Raw genomic sequence first — 18,638 nt, 5'->3', positions numbered from 1 at the left:
AGAATGAGGATGTTATGGATGAGGAGCGTATGTAGGATGGTACCAGTGTCAGAGAATGTCCATTAAGAATATCACATACAGCTGACAGCCAGGTTCAAACCCTTACTACAACTTCAGTTTTCATTAATACTCAATTCACCTGCTGTTCACCTCAGTGTTCATCAATACTCCGTTCACCTGCTGTTCACCTCAGTGTTCATCAATACTCAGTTCACCTGTTGTTCACCTCAGTGTTCATCAATACTCAGTTCCTTGTCATGTTTACCTGCTGCTACTCGTGTCAGTGTTAATAAATAATCCGTTAATTGTATTACCTCCTATTCATCTGTGTTTATCATAATCAGTTCACCTGCTATTCACACGTGTGTAAACAGCGTTCATTAATAATCAGTTCCTTGTCGTTTAATCACCTTTAGTAAATTGAAGTGGGCGAAGTGTAAGGTTTGAGATTCAGCCTACCGTCAGTTTCAGCTCTTGTGTGTTGAAGACATACAGCTCGTCGCGCCCAGTACAAATCAACACATCTGCTCCAGCCCAGATCACTTTAGCAGCTGTATCCGTCGAAAGACATCGAACTCAGCCAAAGTCTCAACAGCACATCGCTGTTAGCTGTAATAATAACTGGCCAGAACCAAGGAATAATCGGTAAACAGTACGAGCTTTCAAGTAATTTATTTGCTACAAAGTTATGCCCATAATAACTATCTGAAGATAGTTTCGGCGCTGTAGCTTGCTTGAAATGCATCAGCCAGTTATTGACAGATGCAAAAAAAAAGCGAACGTTTCTGACAAATCAACGTCCAAAACTACATTACCCAAGCACCAAGACCGACGTATAATGTCATGACGCTACTAGCCACCCACCAATCAAAACATCGCAGGCAAACGTCCGCCGAAATTTCAAAAACATTTTCGTTTGCTTCGGGTGTTGCTATTGTTAGTTTTTTCGCTAGCTATTTTAAACTATTAGTTGAACGCGTTATGGATCCCTTTAGTGAAGACCATACGAAAATGTACTTTTATGAAACCAGATTGAATACCTACGTGGGGTGGCCGTTCGAAGAGGGCTGCGCGTGCACTCCAGAGAACGTAAGTTAGTTAACGACACAAACTGGCTAACGTTTGCTAGCTCGGCCATGACTTTCAGAAATGCACGTAGTAGCTAGCTAACTACACAAAGTTGTCCATTATTTGGTGATTCACTTTTCCCAGTTAGGTTACACAATTATGCGTATGCAATTGTTTCACTCTGGTCTAATCTACTAGCGAAAACGTTACCACGATTAAGTTAGTTTGTTGCTGTGCATTCCAGATGGCCAAAGCTGGATTCATCCACACACCAACAGAGAACAGCCCGGACATAGCCAAGTGCTTCTTCTGTCTCAAAGAACTGGAGGGCTGGGAGCCAGATGATGACCCAGAGTGAGTTGTAAGACAATGATCATGGCTAAAGAAGCCTATATTGGTTAATTATGTATTTTATTGCTATTTAGTAGGCTCGCATGGTAAGTGTTTAAGCTAGTTACTACAACATGCATAGACGCTTACTTTTCGGTCTGAAAAAACATAAGGAACGTAGTTATCGTTCATATCAGCGAGCGGTTATTTTCCGAAAATAAACGGTTAAATTACTATGCACCTTTTTAGGGTTAGCGTTTCCACAGGGCCATATGTCCATCGCAGCGCTTTCAGACCCCAGGCGGAAGAAAGAGGTCACCGCCTTTACTAATGAGCCATCTAGCGTGCACCGAACACTTGTGTGGAACGGAAGGACTACATTAAAATGGTGCAAGACCCCAAATGACGCTGCCCATGTTAAAACGACCTTTTGGTCACTAGAGGCCTCTATCATTATCTATGGCTACAACTGTGATAAGGACAGTTAAAACAGAAAGTGTATATTTTACATTTTAAATTATTTTCATATGAAAGTGAAGGGTTGTATGTTTCTAGAACCGTATTGCAGTTTAGTTTATTGGTCTTTCAGCAATACCGGTTCTTAAAAACAGTTGTCATTAAACACTGCATTATTTTTCTGTTACCATAATAAGCATCCATGTTAAATAAATTCAACACGTTGCATTGCACATGAACTGCTAAAAATGTCTGCCAGAGCCAGTTTACCTCTGAAAATAACACAAGGTCTTTGAACCCTGACCTTAAGGAGTAATGGCAGGCCAGACTATGCTCATTAAGCATACATTCTTGGGATAGCTAGCTACATACTCTGAAGAGGTCTTTGTGTAACTACAAGGTTGCTTGTTAAAGCCTGATTCATCAGCCAGTGATCACTCAGTAACACTAACATACCATCTGATATATAGCAATACAATCATTTGAAAAGGGTCCTTTTTTAGGACCTCGGCGAGACAATGTTGATTAAAAATAAAATTTGAACTCTACTGGTTGTCTAGTAATTTCTTTATTTTAGACAAAATATCACCTTATGCATGTATGTATTTACATCTTTGCATGTTTCAGGTGCTAGAAATCTGGACACACTACCGCCTAGCTATCACCAGATAATGAATCAGGCTATGGGTAGTGAATGTCTAGCCTCTGCCCAGTGAGTGAAGACTGGGAGCCGAGATCAGCTCAGATCTGGCTGTTCCTCCTCAATTGCTACACTAGAAATAGGATACAATTTAGTATTGTTGTTTCTATTGATCCCTTGCTAGTGTTTTCTCCTCATCATGGCATGACTCTTGTTTCAGGAAGGAGCATAAGTCTCATTCACCCAGCTGCAACTTCATCTCCCTGAAGAAGAGTGTAAATGACCTGACTGTGGAAGAGTTCCTCAAACTCCAGAAAGAGATGCAGAAATTCCACATTGTAAGTTGACATTCCACATTCTGTTGAGCTAGGTCTTTGGAAATCCCCGTAACAATTATACCTATTGCCAATATTGATAACTAAGTAGGTTTAGTGCTCCTCCTATTGTGTGATTTACTGTATATGGGTAGAACAAGAATATCAAAATTACATATTTTATAAACTTTTATTTAATCAAATATCCAATTGAGACCAGGGTTTCTTTTTTAATGGTGCCCAGAGGACCTAAAATAAAAGATAAAACTACAAGATACAATAAGAAATGCATTACATTAGAACATCACAGACATCATAAATATTTATTAAAGTCAATCAAAACAATTGCACACCTGTGAACTCATTTCTCATCTTGGTTTTAAACTGCCCTAGTGGTACCAGGGAAACCAAATGTAGTGAATTTTGTAATTGATTCCAAAAAGGTGGAGCATTAAACTAAAAGTGGATTTACCTAGTTTTGTGGAGACCTGAGGAATTTCAAGAGTTAACCAAACCTGTGAACGGGTTTGGTATCACTTTTTTATACTTTAACAACAAAGTTAGGTACGTCAGAAGCTTGTATAGTAAAGCTTTGTAAACAAAAGGGGAGTAATGAAGTGATCTCCAGGACTTTAATGAGGACCGACCAACCTTTTGATGCAGTGTTATGTATTAAAACTAATAGGAGTACATTAAGCCTGGTTTTGCTGCAGATCAAACATTCCATCCCAGGTCTCTACTAGTGCTGACAATCCATCAGGTGATCAAATGTGTCCTCTAAGTGGAAAATATAGGCCTCTCTAAGTGGAAAATATAGGCATACTGTATCTCTAAGATATGTGTGTGTGGAAAATTATGAATATACCAGATTGAAATGGCTTCTATTTTCCTATCACAGAAAAAGTATTGCAATGAGGCCATCACTAAGTTTGAGGAGGCGGCAAAAAGCAGAAGAGGTGAGATCATCAAGACTGCCATGGATGAAGAGTGATGTGGAGGGACCTGTTTGAGTACTTTATAAATGTTCTGCTCTGGAGTAATCACTGGTAGTGCAGTAGCCTAATGTACATATTCTGTCTGTCCGCATTAGCTAGGTGTTTTTACCAATAAATATTTTATTTCCCAATTTGACTCTTGTGATCTATTTGTCATGTATTGTGTTCATTTGATTGAACATAAACTGGGTATGTGAGAATCTACTGGTAAACCTGCTAGCATATTATAGTGAATGGTGGGGTAGGGAAGCTAGCCCGGGTTGCTGGCATGAAAGGCAAACACCCTACACATCGCAGGTCGCTGAAATATTTGTTTGACACCAGTTGTCCATAATGGCCATGTGTAAAGTGTTAGAGTTGTGTAAATTCGAATCTGGTATCAGGATAAATATAACAATGAGTCACCGATTGTATACTATGTTTTTATTAGCTAAGTAATAAATGGCAAATGCAACTTTCGTATATACGGGTTCACTGTAATACCACGCAGGGCAGAACAGAGAACTGACTGTATGTAAACAGTATTCTTATACTGTGATGGACAGTTCCAACCTGTCTGTTGGTCTATCACAGAGGCTGGGCGTGGTTTAAACTTGCTCAGCCTATTGCAGGCGCTCAGGCGGGTCCCCGCCTCTTGGCGCTTCTTGGTGTCCTCCCTCCGTCGATGTATAGATTCTTACTGTTCTGGTATCGCAGCCTAGTTATAACAGTTGCTCAGTTCCTGCTATTGTGGTGTTCTGTATTTTTCCATCTCAGTTAAACCTCGTGATGACCACCCCTCCCTATCACAACTTTGTAAGATACAGCAAGTCACACCATGTGCTCAATATTGTTATATACAAACACAAGGACAAAGCATCTGCTGGGCTGTTATCTACAGTTTTGCAACATGCAGGTCACACCATGTTACTCAGTTCTTGTCACACACACAAACAGGCAAGTAGCAAGCAGTTGTTTAATCTCATAATGATGCTCCAGTGCACAAATGCAGATACCTCACACAACCAACATCAGATAATATTAAATCATATATATGGTAATGGCTATAATGTAAAACACAGAATCCCACAAAAGGGAGAGACACTTGAGCGCCTGGAACCCATAAAATAAGAGGACCCACCTGCTATGTACTCTGCCGCTGCTTGGAAATGTTATTCCTCAACCGTAGTGGTCAATTCTGCTTCACGCCTCATCCTCGTAACGTTGTTAAAGCTCTTGAGCGGTGAACAAGATACACCGTGAAAGAGCGTCATCCTGGAGATATGGGAATGGAGATTTCGATTAGTTGTGATATTTTACTACTAACTTCACTATAATCTGAATTACTTTAGTCTTTTACTGGCATTCACCCCTCTAGTCAACAACATAAATAGTGTAGAAATAGGGCGTTACCTGTCCCTATATCCGTGGGGAGTTGAATAGCGGCGCACGTGTTTTTATCTCGGAGCAAATACCTTACATTAATCAGGCGAGATGAAGCTGTGATCACTGCGGGCATCTTCGGTATGCTCCGTTTTGCGTTCCAGACGGCAACGATTGGGAGCGACTACTGGTACATTATTAAGGTGAACACAACCAACCAGACCAATACAGAGGTTTTGGATTACAATTTCAGACTATTGTTAATTTACGAAGGTATGTGTATACCGATGCGTGTGTATTTTGTCATTTGAAACCAATGCCTTGCTTAGATGGATGACTTTATAGTATAAGGTAGGCTAGGCCTATTTGTTATCTGACATCTTTACTGTAGCAAGACAGTTTTATGGTCACAATGAAAACGGAATAATGAATATCCATCTTTCCAGGTCAAAAGGTGTTCTTTCACATTTAACTCCTCCAGCTACTCTGAACCTGCGATGCACATGTTGAGTGAGTTTACCTGTCCATTATCACCTTAACCATTGTAAAATAAAACACTAACAGCTATTGTTATTTTGGGACATTTTGAATAGATTATGTTATTGATGAATCCTCTATCTGTGTGTCAAGTATGCTCCTATAGTTGGAATGTTGTGTGTCTGTTTCACCAGACATACACAGTGTGAGTGTGGTCTTGCTCCCTCTTAGCCTGGTCCTTCTACTGTTTGGGGGATTCTGTGGCTTGATCAGTTCCCTGCCCTTGGGCCCTGCCCTCCTCACTAGCACCGTCTCCTATCTCTTCTTCTGCAGTAAGTGTGGCCTCCATCATCATCATTATCTCTCGGTCTTAGGGCCCAAACACCAAGTCTTAGTTCTGCTTCTGCCATGCCAACTCCTTGTTACTCATTGTCATGTTTGGCATTACAAGAAGTTGACATTATGGCACACAAGTAGATATGGGATAAGGGGAAGGCTACCTAACACCTACAGGCCCAAGTCCAAAATTCACTCCTATGCAGCATACTACCATCCATATAGCCTTTTAAAGCAGCGTTAACCAACTCCAGTCCTCCACTACTCCCAACAGCCCAACTCCAGTCCCCCACTACCCCCGGTAGCCCCCCTCCAGTACCCCACTCCAGTCCCCTACTACCCCCGGTAGCCCCCCTCCAGTACCCCACTCTAGTCCCCCACTACCCCCGGGAGCCCCCCCCCCCCCCCCCAGTACCCCACTACCCCCTGGTAGCCCCCCTCCAGTACCCAACTCCAGTCCCTCACTACCCCCGGTAGCCCCACTCCAGTACCTGCGGTAGCCCAACTCCTGTCCCCCACTTCCTCCAATAGCCCAACTCCAGTCTCCCCTTGTAGGCCAACTTCAGTAACCCTGGTGAGAGAGGGAGCAAGAGGGAGAGAATTGAGAGATGAGGGTATATAGACAGAGAGAGTTGGAGAGATGAGATTTTATTTTATTTCACCTTTATTTAACCAGGTAGGCCAGTTGAGAACAAGTTCTCATTTACAACTGCGACCTGGCCAAGTGTGACAGTGAGACATAAACAACAACAACATAGCTACACATGGGATAAACACATGTACAGTCAATAACACAATATAAAAATCTGTGTACAGTGTGTGCAAATGAGGTAAGGCAATAAATTGGCCATAGTGGCGAAGTAATTACAGTTTAGCAATTAACACTGGAGTGATAGATGTGCAGATGAGGAAGTGCAAGTAGAAATACTGGTGTGCAAAAGTGGTGTGCAGAGAAAAAAAATGCTGGTGTGCAGAAAAACAAACATAAATATGGGGATGAGGTAGTTGGTTGGATGGGCTACTTAGATGGGCTGTGTACAGCTGCAGCGATTGGTAAGCTGCTCTGATAGCTGATGCTTAAAGTTAGTGAGAGAGAGATAAGTGTCCAACGTTAGTGATTTTTGCAATTCGTTCCAGTCATTGGCAACAAATAACTGGAAGGAAAGGCGGCCAAAGGAGGTATTGGCTTTGGGACTGACCAGTGAAATATTCCTGCTGGAGCGCATGCTACGGGTAGGTGTTGCTATGGTGAGCTGAGATAAGGCAGAGTTTTAGATGACCTGGAGCCAGTGGGTTGGCGACGAATATGCAGCGAGGACCAGTCAACGAGAGCATACAGGTCGCAGTGGTGTGAGGTAAATGGGGCTTTGGTGACAAAATGGATGGCACTGTGTGTTAGGAATTTTATGAATAAATGACTAAACAATATCCCCATTTCAAATAGAATCTACAGCTACAGCCCGTCTAATGCTCAGCTCCTGACCAATGTGCGTCGCCTTAGAATTAGTGGACCGGACATTCTAGATTCTACTAATTCTAACTCTATAACGTGTCCCTCCCTACTGCTGCCCTTCTCACCCTGTGACCCTCCCAGTCAGGCCTGGAATAACCCTGACAAAGAAAGCCTTGTGATGCAAGAGAACAGAGTTAACGAAATCTTCATGCCTTTAGCCCTAATCAACAGCACATGGCAAAGTGGGAAATGGGATCAAGGCTGGAATTTGATTTGACTTTCTATCTCTGTGTATTTGGTTTGTCTTTGTGCCGTGTGTCTTTCTTTCTCAGCTGTGGTCACTCTCCGTGTTACACTATTGTGTGGTGCCTTCTCTCATCCTTCTCTCGCTTAATTTCGCTCTTCTATCTTCTCGCACGCTTTATATAGCTTTTCTGTCTTCTCTCTCTCTCGCTTTATATCGCTTTTCTGTCTTCTCTCTCGCTCGCTTCATATCACTTTTCAGTCTTCTCTTTCGCTCGCTTCATATCGCTCTTCTGTCTTTCTCTCGCCCGCTTTGTATCGCTTTTCTGTCTTCTCTCTTGCATGCTTTATATCACTCTTCTGTCTTCTCTCTCTCGCTTTATATCGCTTTTCTGTCTTCTCGCTCGCTTCATATTGCTCTTCTGTCTTCTCTCTCGCTCGCTTCATATTGCTCTTCTGTCTTCTCTCTCGCTCGCTTCATATTGCTCTTATGTCTTCTCGCACGCTTTATATAGCTTTTCTGTCTTCTCTCGCTTCATATCGCTCTTCTGTCTTTCTCTCGCCCGCTTTATATCACTTTTCTGTCTTCTCTCTTGCATGCTTTATATCACTCTTCTGTCCTCTCTCGCTTGCTTCATATTGCTCTTCTGTCTTCTCGCACGCTTTATATCGCTTTTCTGTCTTCTCTCGCTTCATATTGCTTTTCTGTCTTCTCTCTCGCATGCTTTATATCACTCTTCTGTCTTCTCTCTCTCGCTTTATATCGCTTTTCTGTCTTCTCTCTCGCTCGCTTCATATCGCTTTTCTGTCTTCTCTCTCGCTCGCTTCATATCGCTTTTCTGTCTTCTCTCTCGCTCGCCTCATATCGCTCTTCTGTCTTCTCTCTCTCACTTTATATCGCTCTTCTGTCTTCTCTCTCTCTCTCGCTTTATATCGCTTTTCTGTCTTCTCTCTCGCATGCTTTATATCACTCTTCTGTCTTCTCGCTCGCTTCATATCGCTCTTCTGTCTTCTCTCGCTCGTTTTATATCACTCTTCTGTCTTCTCTCTCGCTCGCTTCATATTGCTCTTCTGTCTTCTCGCATGCTTTATATCGCTTTTCTGTCTTCTCTCGCTTCATATCGCTCTTCTGTCTTCTCTCGCCCACTTTATATCGCTTTTCTGTCTTCTCTCTCGCATGCTTTATTTCACTCTTCTGTCTTCTCTCTCGCTCGCTTCATATCGCTCTTCTGTCTTCTCGCATGCTTTAAATCGGTTTTCTGTCTTTCTCTCTCTCGCTTTATATCGCTTTTCTGTCTTCTCTCTCGCTCGCTTCATATCGCTCTTCTGTCTTCTCTCTCGCTTGCTTCATATCGCTCTTCTGTCTTCTCTCTCGCTCGCTTCATATCGCTCTTCTGTCTTCTCTCTCGCTCGCTTCATATCGCTCTTCTGTCTTCTCTCTCGCTCGCTTCGTACCACTGTTCTGTCTCCTGTCTCACTCGCTTCATATCGCTCTTCTGTTTTAGGGACCGAGTGGCGCATTGGTCTAAGGCACTGCATCGCAGTGCTAGAGACGTCACTACAGACCCATGTTCGATCCCAGGCGGTATCACAACCGGCTGTTTTCGGCAGTCACATTGGGCTGTGCACAATTGGCCCAGCGTCGTCCAGGTTAGGGAAGGGTTTGGCAGGGGTAGGCCGTCATTGTAAATAAGAATTTGTTCTTAACTGACTTGCCTAGTTCAATAAAAATAACAAATTATTTGTTATATCGCTCTTCTGTCTCCTTGCTGTCTTATTGCTCTCTTTATATCGCTCTTCTGTCTTCTCTCTTTATATCTCTCTTCTGTCTTCTCTCTTTATATCGCTCTTCTGTCTTCTCTCTTTATCGCTCTTTGTCTTCTCTCTTTATATCGCTCTTCTGTCTTCTTTCTTTATATCGCTCTTCTGTCTTCTTGCTCTCTTTATCGCTCTTCTGTCTTTCTCCCTGTCATTCTCATCTTTGATTTGGTCTTTAATTCCTCAATCAAGCATGTTTTCTTGTACATTTCAATTTACTGGAAAACTTGTCTCTTTGTGTATGTGTGAGGGTGTTGTATCATCTGCCAAATGCTCAATTTAACAAATTCCTTGGGCTTAATAAAAACCAGAAATAAACACAACCCTTAGTGTGAGCTTAGAGCTTAAGTCCCAAAAGCACACACATCCCTGGGTCGCTCCTCTTCTCAGTTCACTGCAGCAGCTAGCGACTGGAACGAGCTGCAGCAAACACTCAAACTGGACAGTTTTATCTCAATCTCTTCATTCAAATACTCAATCGTGGACACTCTTACTGACAGTTGGGGCTGCTTTGTGTGATGTATTGTCGTCTCTACCTTCTTGCCCTTTGTGCTGTTGTCTGTGCCCAATAATGTTTGTACCATGTTTTGTGTTGCTACCAGGCTGTGTTGTCATGTGTTGCTGCCTTGCTATGTTTGTATTCTTAGGTCTCTCTTTATGTAGTGTCTCTCTTGTTGTGATGTGTGTTTTGTCCTATATTTATTTTTAATTTTTAATCCCAATCTCAGTCCACACAGCCTTCTGCCTTTTGGTAGGCCATCATTGTAAATAAGAGTTTGTTATTAACTGACTTGCCTGGTTAAATAAATCACATCAAATTAGGGCTAAGAGGGCAAGTGCCACATGACACAAAGGTCTTTTCAATCCCCTCAGGAAGAGTCAGAGAGGGGCTCCGAGAGGGGCTCAGGGCCAGACTGAGCCAAAGTACTTTTACAGCAGTGTGGTAATAATAGGTTTATTTTAAATTGCGCTACAGAATCTCAATCGCTTTAAAAAACAAACAAAAATAAATTCAGGGAGTTGGCATTTGATGAGATAGACTTCCACAGCTAGATGATGATGTAGTTCAGGACAGGAGGAGCTTGAGTGGAGGTGGCGTTGATGGTCCAGCCAGGTAGGGAGAAGCATCAGTCAGACAGGCCTGCCCGGAGCTCTTCGTCAGGCTGTCTCTGAAGTGCACAGCTAGGTAGACTGGAACATCCACCACTAAAAGTGTAGCACCCACCTGGGTGATGCTTCGGTAGGTATAAACGCCTGAGCGACCACCTCATCAGTAATCAAGAACTCCTATGAGATGAGTCTCTGTCGTTTCATTGTCAACAGGGAATATCCAGTACTTGTTTATTTGAATGTCCTGTTCATTTCTGCTAACGAACATCGTTGTCTCTAACATCTCAGCCCAAAATCATCTCCACCAATCATTGGACAGGCTGATAAGCAGTTGATTGTATTCCCTGTGGTGCTGTCTGGGTATTTCTCCTCTTGGGTAGTAATTCTGATCACTTTAATATTTCAGTCCTGTGTGAATAAACCATTTGTGTAATTACACGCGCACACCCCTTCCACTCCTTCTGTCTCTCTGCTCGTGACACCCTTGGGTGATATAGGGATAAAAAAAAACAACCCCCACCTAGCCCCCCTGCCAGCAATATGTGGTGATTTGGGCTGCTTGGTGCAGGGAGCCGGATACAAAAATGTTCTAGTTTATTGACTTTGCCTAGTCCTCTCAGCCGGAACCAAAGACCAGTTTGTCCATGGCAACATAATGGGACTCTGAGAGCTCTTAAACTTTGATGTCATCCGATGGTGCCTGCGTCAGTCTACGTCTTGTTTCTCCCATTCTCTCATTCTGATATGTGGGTTTTATAGTTTTGCTGTTGTATTAATAGTCTGCCCAGAGTCCATTAAAGATTAAACACAATGCAACATCAAAAGGCTCCTCTTTCCCTGGCTGTATTTTTTGAGCCTAAGCTTTTATGTGTAAGATGCTGTCTAAGTGGCTGTGGCATCTTTCTCCTTCATTGAGGGGATCCTGTAAAGTGCTCTCCAAGCCAGGTGTACGGCATAAGAGCCTGTACATACTTTGTGCTTATGTGAACCAGAATGTTTCATCTCCCTCTCCAACTCCTTGTGTGCACATTTGGTATATTAGCAATGCCTTACTGTTAGTGTGTGTCAGATTCAGTGTTTAATAGTCATATGTACAGCGTTGCAGTTGTGATTGCAGGGTACAGTGAAACCTTAGGCTTCGAGCTCCAACATGCAGGACTAGTGAAATAATAAACAAAACTTTAGCAGTAATTAATAAAGTACTGTCCTTTGGGGTGTAGGTAGAGTAAAGACTGTTGACCATGCCTCAGGACTACCTGGCCTGATGACCCCTCGTGGTCCCTAGTCCACCTGGTCGTGCTGCTGACCCAGTTTCTGCTGTTCTGCCTGCGGCCGTGGAATCTTGACCTGTTCACTGGACCCTCCCCCACGCATGCTGTCTCGACCTCTGAATGCTCAGCTATGAAAAGCCTAATCAAAATCGCCCTCTACCGTAGGACCATGCCTCAGGACTACTTGGCATGATGACTCCTTGTTGTCCCCAGTCCACCTGGCTGTGCTGCTGCTCCAGTTTCAACTGTTCTGCCTGCGGCTATGGAATCCTGACCTGTTCACCGGATGTGCTACCTGTCCCAGACCTATTATTTGACCATGCTTGTCATTTATTAACATTTGAACATCTTGGCCATGTTCTGTTATAATCTCCACCCGGCACAGCCAGAAGAGGACTGGCCACCCCTCATAGCCTGGTTCCTCTCTAGGTTTTTGGCCTTTCTAGGGAGTTTTTCCTAGCCAACGTGCTTCAACACCTGCATTGCTTGCTGTTTGGGGTTTTAGGCTGGGTTTCTGTACAGCACTTTGAGATATCAGCTGATGTACAAAAGGCTATATAAATACATTTGATTTGACTCCACAACCACTGTGATTATTAGTTGACCCTGCTGGTCTTCTATGGATATCCTGAAGAACAATCTGGCCTTAAGATCTGTGTACTCTTATAATCTTCACCTGACATAGCCAGAAGAGGACTGGCCACCCCTTAGAGCCTGGTTGCTCTCCTAAGTTCCTACCTTTCCAGGGAGTTGTTCCTATCCACTATGCCTCTACATCTGCATTGCTTGCTGTTTGGGGTTTTAGGCTCAGTTTCTGTATAAGCACTTTGTGACAACTGCTGTTGTAAAAGGGCTCTATAAATAAATTGTATTGATTGATTGATTGAGGGGGTGGGGTAATGACCATAGGGGGAGCAGCATGACCATTGAGGGGGGTGTGGGGACCAAGTCCAATAAAACAAAATCTTAATAAAGTAATATACATATTAAGAACTGCAACAGTGATGAATGTTGTTGGAGTGGGGGGCAGAGTAAAGGTCTGTTACGGAGGGCAGCAAGAGAGAGAATATCCATAGGGGGAACAGCAGGTAAGGTTTGACCGTTGATGGTGTGGGGGGGAATGTCCATAGGGGGAGCAGCAGGTAAGGTTTGACCGTTGATGGTGTGGGGGGGAATGTCCATAGGGGGAACAGCAGGTAAGGTTTGACCGTTGATGGTGTGGGGGGGAATGTCCATAGGGGGAGCAGCAGGTAAGGTTTGACCGTTGATGGTGTGGGGGGGAATGTCCATAGGGGGAGCAGCAGGTAAGGTTTGACCGTTGATGGTGTGGGGGGGAATGTCCATAGGGGGAGAAGCAGGTAAGGTTTGACCGTTGATGGTGTGGGGGGGAATGTCCATAGGGGGAGAAGCAGGTAAGGTTTGACCGTTGATGGTGTGGGGGGGAATGTCCATAGGGGGAGAAGCAGGTAAGGTTTGACCGTTGAGGGTGCGGGGGGGAATGTCCATAGGGGGAGAAGCAGGTAAGGTAGTGACCGTTGAGGTTGCAGGGGGGAATGTCCATAGGGGGAGAAGCAGGTAAGGTAGTGACCGTTGAGGGTGCGGGGGGGAATGTCCATAAGGGGAGAAGCAGGTAAGGTAGTGACCATTGAGGGTGCGGGGGGGAGTAGTGGGGGGAGGAGCGCGTAGTTGACTAGTGGTGGTCTGTGGGTAGAAGATATTGGCCAGTCTCAGTTTTTGCTATGATGCTCCTGTACTGATTATAACATCTACAGAAAATACAGAAATGGCAATGGTGGAACTGTTGCTGTTTATATTCAAGACCACATTCCTGTACAGATTAGAGAGGATCTCTTTAAATACTGTTGAAGTAATATGGCCTCAGGTTCATCTGCCTCACCTAAAGTCCATTCTGGTGGGAAGCTGCTATAGACCACCAAGTACTAACTGTCAGTATCTGGATAACGTGTGAAATGCTTGATAATGTATGTGATATCAACAGAGGTATATTTTGTGGGTGATTTCAATATTGACTGGCTATCATCAAGCTGCCCACTCAAGAAAAGTTCTAAAGGCTGGGCCTAATATAGTGTATAGGAGGTCATACAAGAAGTGTTGTGGTGATTCCTGTGTTGTTGATTTAAATATTTGTTGTTCTGTGGTGTGTAATGAGGAGCAGCCAGATGCTGTTGGTCTGTGGTGTGTAATGAGGAGCAGCCAGATGCTGTTGGTCTGTGGTGTGTAATGAGGAGCAGCCAGATGCTGCTGGTCTGTGGTGTGTAATGAGGAGCAGCCAGATGCTGTTGGTCTGTGGTGTGTAATGAGGAGCAGCCAGATGCTGCTGGTCTGTGGTGTGTAATGAGGAGCAGCCAGATGCTGTTGGTCTGTGGTGTGTAATGAGGAGCAGCCAGATGCTGCTGGTCTGTGGTGTGTAATGAGGAGCAGCCAGATGCTGTTGGTCTGTGGTGTGTAATGAGGAGAGACCAGATGCTGCTGGTCTGTGGTGTGTAATGAGGAGCAACCAGACGCTGCTGGTCTGTGGTGTGTAATGAGGAGCAACCAGATGCTGCTGGTCTGTGGTGTGTAATGAGGAGCAGCCAGATGCTGCTGGTCTGTGGTGTGTAATGAGGAGCAGCCAGATGCTGTTGGTCTGTGGTGTGTAATGAGGAGCAGCCAGATGCTGCTGGTATGTGGTGTGTAATGAGGAGCAGCCAGATGCTGTTGGTCTGTGGTGTGTAATGAGGAGCAGCCAGATGCTGCACTTGACACATTTATGAAATTGCTTATTCCAGTTACTAATACACACCCATTAATGCAATGACTGTAAAAACTGTTAAATTCCCCTGGATTGATGAGGAATTGAAAAATTTTATGGTTGAGAGGGATGAGAAAAAAGGAATGGCAAATAAGTCTGGCCTCACAACCGATTGGCAACTGTATTGCAAATTGAGAAATCATAAGAATTAAAATAAGAAACTATACTATGAAACAAAGATAATTGACATAAAGAATGATAGTAATCAGAGGGCTGATATAAATACTATGTATGCCAGTCTCTCTTGGCTAAGAGTTGAGGAGAGACTGACTGCATCACTTCTTCTTTTTATAAGAAACATTAATGTGTTGTTAATCCCAAATTGTTTGCATTGTCAATTCACACACCAATCCCAGCAGACATGACACCAGGGGTGTCAGTCCCCAAATCCAGAACAAATTCAAGAAAACGCACAGTGTTATATAGAGCTATAATTGCATGGAACTTCCTTCCATCTCATATTGCTCAAATAAACAGCAAACCTGGTTTCAAAAAACAGATGAAGCAACAACTCGCGGCACAACGCCTCTCCCCTATTTGACCTAGATAGTTTGTGCCTTTACATTTTTTTATGTAGTTTTGTCTTTGAGCTGTTCTTCTCTATTGATGTTCTGTATTATGTCATTCTGTATTATGTTGTATGTTTTGTGTGGACTCCAGGAAGAGTAGCTGCTGCTTTTGCAACAGCTAATGGGGATCCTAATAAAATACAAATACCAAAATACCAATAGTAAAAAGCTTTAAATGTAAAATGGTAAAAAGACAAACTCAGCTCCATCATTCATTGAATAAATAGCTCATTCATCACAAAACCCACTGATATGGACAATTACTTGAATTATGTTTTCATTGGCAAGGTTAGCAAACATAGGCATGACATGCCAGCAACAAATGCTGACACTACACATCTAAGTATAACTGATCGAATTATGAATGACAAGCATTGTGGAAGAGGTGAAAAAATAATTGTTGTCTATCAACAATGACAGGCCACCGGGGTCTGACAACTTGGATGGAAAATTACTGAAGATAATAGTGGACAATATTGCCACTCCTATTTGCCAAGTCTTCAATCTAAGCCTAATAGAACGTGTGTGTGTTCCCTCAGGCATGGAGGGGGAAAAAAGTAATGCTGATACCCAAGAATATTAAAGCCCCCTTTAATGGCTCAAATATCAGACAAATCAGTCTGTTACCAACCCTTAGTAAACCTTTGGGAAAAAATGGTGTTTGACCAGATAAAATCCTAACAGACTTTCAGTAGGCTTATAGGGAAGGACTATCAACAAGCACTTCACTTACACAAATGACTGATGATTGGCTTAGAGAAATGTATGATAAAAAGATTGTGGGAGCTGTTTTGTTAGACTTCAGTGCTGCTTTTGACAATATCGATCATAGTCTGCTGATGGAAAAAAATGTGTTATGGCTTTACACCCCCCTGCTATATTATGGATAAAGAGTTACCTGTCTAACAGAACACAGAGGGTAGAATCAGGAATTCTACAGGGCAGCTGTCTAGGCCCCTTACTTTTTTCAATCTTTACTAATGACATGCCTCTGGCTTTAACCTCACTAGGGTATGTGGGACGCCACCTGGCCAACATCCAATGAGATTGCAGAGCGCCAAATTCAAATACAGAAATACTCATTATAAAAATTCAGAAAACATACAAGTATTTGACAGGTTTAAATATTAACTTCTTGTGAATCCAACCACGGTGTCAGATTTTTAAAATGCTTTACGGCGAAAGCATACTTTAAGATTATTTGAGAACATCGCCCAGCAGACAAATCATTACAAACAGTAACCAGCCAAGTAGAAGAGTTGCACAAGTCAGAAATAGAGATAAAATTAATCACTTACCTTTGATGATCTTCATATGGTTGCACTCAGAAGACATTAATTTACTCAATAAATGTTCCTTTTGTTCGATAAAGTCTCTCTTTATATCCAAAAACCTCTGTTTTGTTTGCGCGTTTTCTTCAGTAATCCACAGGCTCAAACGCAGTTACAACAGGCAGACAAAAAATCAAAATTGTATCCGTAAAGTTCACAGAAACATGTCAAACAATGTTTATATTCAATCATCAGGTTGTTTTTAGCCTAAATAATCGATAATATTTAAACCGGACAATAACGTCATCAATATAAAAGGTAAACAAGAAAGGCACTCTCTCGGTCGCGCGCATGAAGAAGCTCTGTGACACGGCAGGGTCCACTCATTCAGACTGTCCTTACTCCCTCATTTTTCAGAATACAAGCCTGAAACAATTTCTAAAGACTGTTGACATCTAGTGGAAGGCATAGGAACTGCAATTTGATTCCTAAGTCAATGGATACTGTAATGGCATTGAATAGAAAACTACAAAAACAAAACAAAATCCTACTCCCTGAATGGATTCTGTTATACTCACAGACACTATTTTAACAGTCTTGGAAACTTTAGAGTGTTTTCTATCCAAATCTACCAATTATATGCATATCATATCTTCTGGGCCCGAGTAGCAGGCAGTTTAATTTGGGCACGCTTTTCATCCAAAATTCCGAATGCTTCCCCCTACCCTAGAGAAGTTAAGTAATGACTCAACACTATACACATGTTACTACAGCAAGTGAAATCACTGCAACACTTAACAAAGAGCTTGCTGACATGCAGCATACCACCCTGCATCCCACTGCTGGCTTTGCTTCTGAAGCGAAGCAGGGTTGGTCCTGGTCAGTCCCTGGATGGGAGGCCAGATGCTGCTGGAAGTGGTGTTGGAGGGCCAGTAGGAGGCACCCTTTCTTCTGGTCTAAAAAAAATATCCCAATTCCCCAGGGTAGTGATTGGGGACATTACCCTGTGTAGGGCGCTGTCTTTCGGCTGGGATGTTCAACGGGTTAAATAACTCTGTGGTTACTAAAGATCCCATGGAACTTATTGTAACAGTAGGGGTATTAACCCTGGTGTCCTAGCTAAATTCCCAATCTGGCCTTCATACCATCATGGCCACCTAATCATCCCCAGTTTACAATTGGCTCATTCATCTTCTTTCCCCTGTAACTATTCCCCAGGTTGTTGCTGTAAATGAGAATGTGTTCTCAGTCAACTTACTCCCAGCTGGTGTTGCTGAAAAGCTTCAAAGTGAGCATCAACTTACTCCCAGCTGGTGTTGCTGAAAAGCTTCAAAGTGAGCATCAACTACTCCCAGCTGGTGTTGCTGACACGCTTCAAAGGGAGCCCCAACTACATCAATTACTCCCAGCTGGTGTGTGTGTTTATTTATGGTGTGTGTGTTTCCTCAGGTGTCCTGACCCTCTCCGGTGTCAGCCTGTACATCAGCAACTCCGAGCAGGCACTGGCAGAGACCGAGAGTCTGGTGGGGGCTGAGCATCTGGCCCAGGTGGTCAGCACCTCATTCGAGCTGGTCCCTGGGCATGGCTGTCCTTCTGCCTGGAGGTCCTCACTGGCCTGCTGCTGGCTGCCCACCCCGCCCTCCAGAGCATCTCACCGGGCCACGGCATGCCCTCTGTCCTAACCCAAGAGCCAGGCCCTACAGAAGTGTCACAAGAACTGTACCTTCAATTTTCAAATTATTTTTATGTGCTCGTCTCTGGCACCACAAATGAATTTCCCTCTGGAGAAATAAAGTTCTTTATTACATATTTATTCATCCTAAATGCAGTATGTGGTTTATAGTCTGTGGGTAAAACAGCTGTCATTTAATGCCATCTTGTGGTCTGATAAGTTACTACATTTCAATTGGCAAAGGCCCTCAAATATGAAATTGCTTATTGTGGTCCTATAATGTAGGATGAGAAATGAAACACCAGAATTACTGGCCTCAACCACATCAGTCTGAATGGCTGTTAGCTGTCACAGGGTTGCATTTTAGAACATTGGCAAGTGAAGGGCTATATGAATAGATGTCCTCAAAGCTAAAGCCATAGTAGAAATGCCCAGAGCAGA

The 18,638-nt window shown here is 43.2% G+C and overlaps 1 protein-coding gene and 1 pseudogene across 1 annotated transcript; both read left to right on the top strand.

Moving 5' to 3' along the window:
• The first annotated feature begins 899 nt into the window (after positions 1–899).
• LOC139382015 (baculoviral IAP repeat containing 5a) lies at positions 900–3,928 on the top strand. The gene is made up of 4 exons (XM_071125930.1): positions 900–1,089; positions 1,313–1,422; positions 2,715–2,832; positions 3,707–3,928. The coding sequence occupies exons 1-4, from the start codon at positions 982–984 to the stop codon at positions 3,797–3,799; spliced, it is 429 nt and encodes a 142-aa protein (XP_070982031.1). The 5' UTR covers positions 900–981; the 3' UTR covers positions 3,800–3,928.
• A 1,143-nt stretch (positions 3,929–5,071) lies between these two features.
• Positions 5,072–18,494, top strand: LOC139381288 (transmembrane protein 235-like; annotated as a pseudogene).
• Positions 18,495–18,638: the final 144 nt, after the last annotated feature.

The sequence above is a fragment of the Oncorhynchus clarkii genome, chromosome 23 (genome assembly GCF_045791955.1).
Source record: "Oncorhynchus clarkii lewisi isolate Uvic-CL-2024 chromosome 23, UVic_Ocla_1.0, whole genome shotgun sequence".
Lineage (NCBI taxonomy): Eukaryota > Metazoa > Chordata > Actinopteri > Salmoniformes > Salmonidae > Oncorhynchus > Oncorhynchus clarkii.
Note: the sequence above shows the minus strand (reverse complement) of the source record. Positions and strands in the feature narration are given on the sequence as shown.

Bases quoted from the DNA above. Each gene is read 5' to 3' on its own strand.
- LOC139382015 (XM_071125930.1), top strand. From the start codon at position 982: ATGGATCCCTTTAGTGAAGACCATACGAAAATGTACTTTTATGAAACC. The intron at 1,423-2,714 runs GTGAGTTGTAAG...CTCTTGTTTCAG, and splicing joins GAGCCAGATGATGACCCAGA to GAAGGAGCATAAGTCTCATT. The intron at 2,833-3,706 runs GTAAGTTGACAT...TTCCTATCACAG, and splicing joins AGATGCAGAAATTCCACATT to AAAAAGTATTGCAATGAGGC.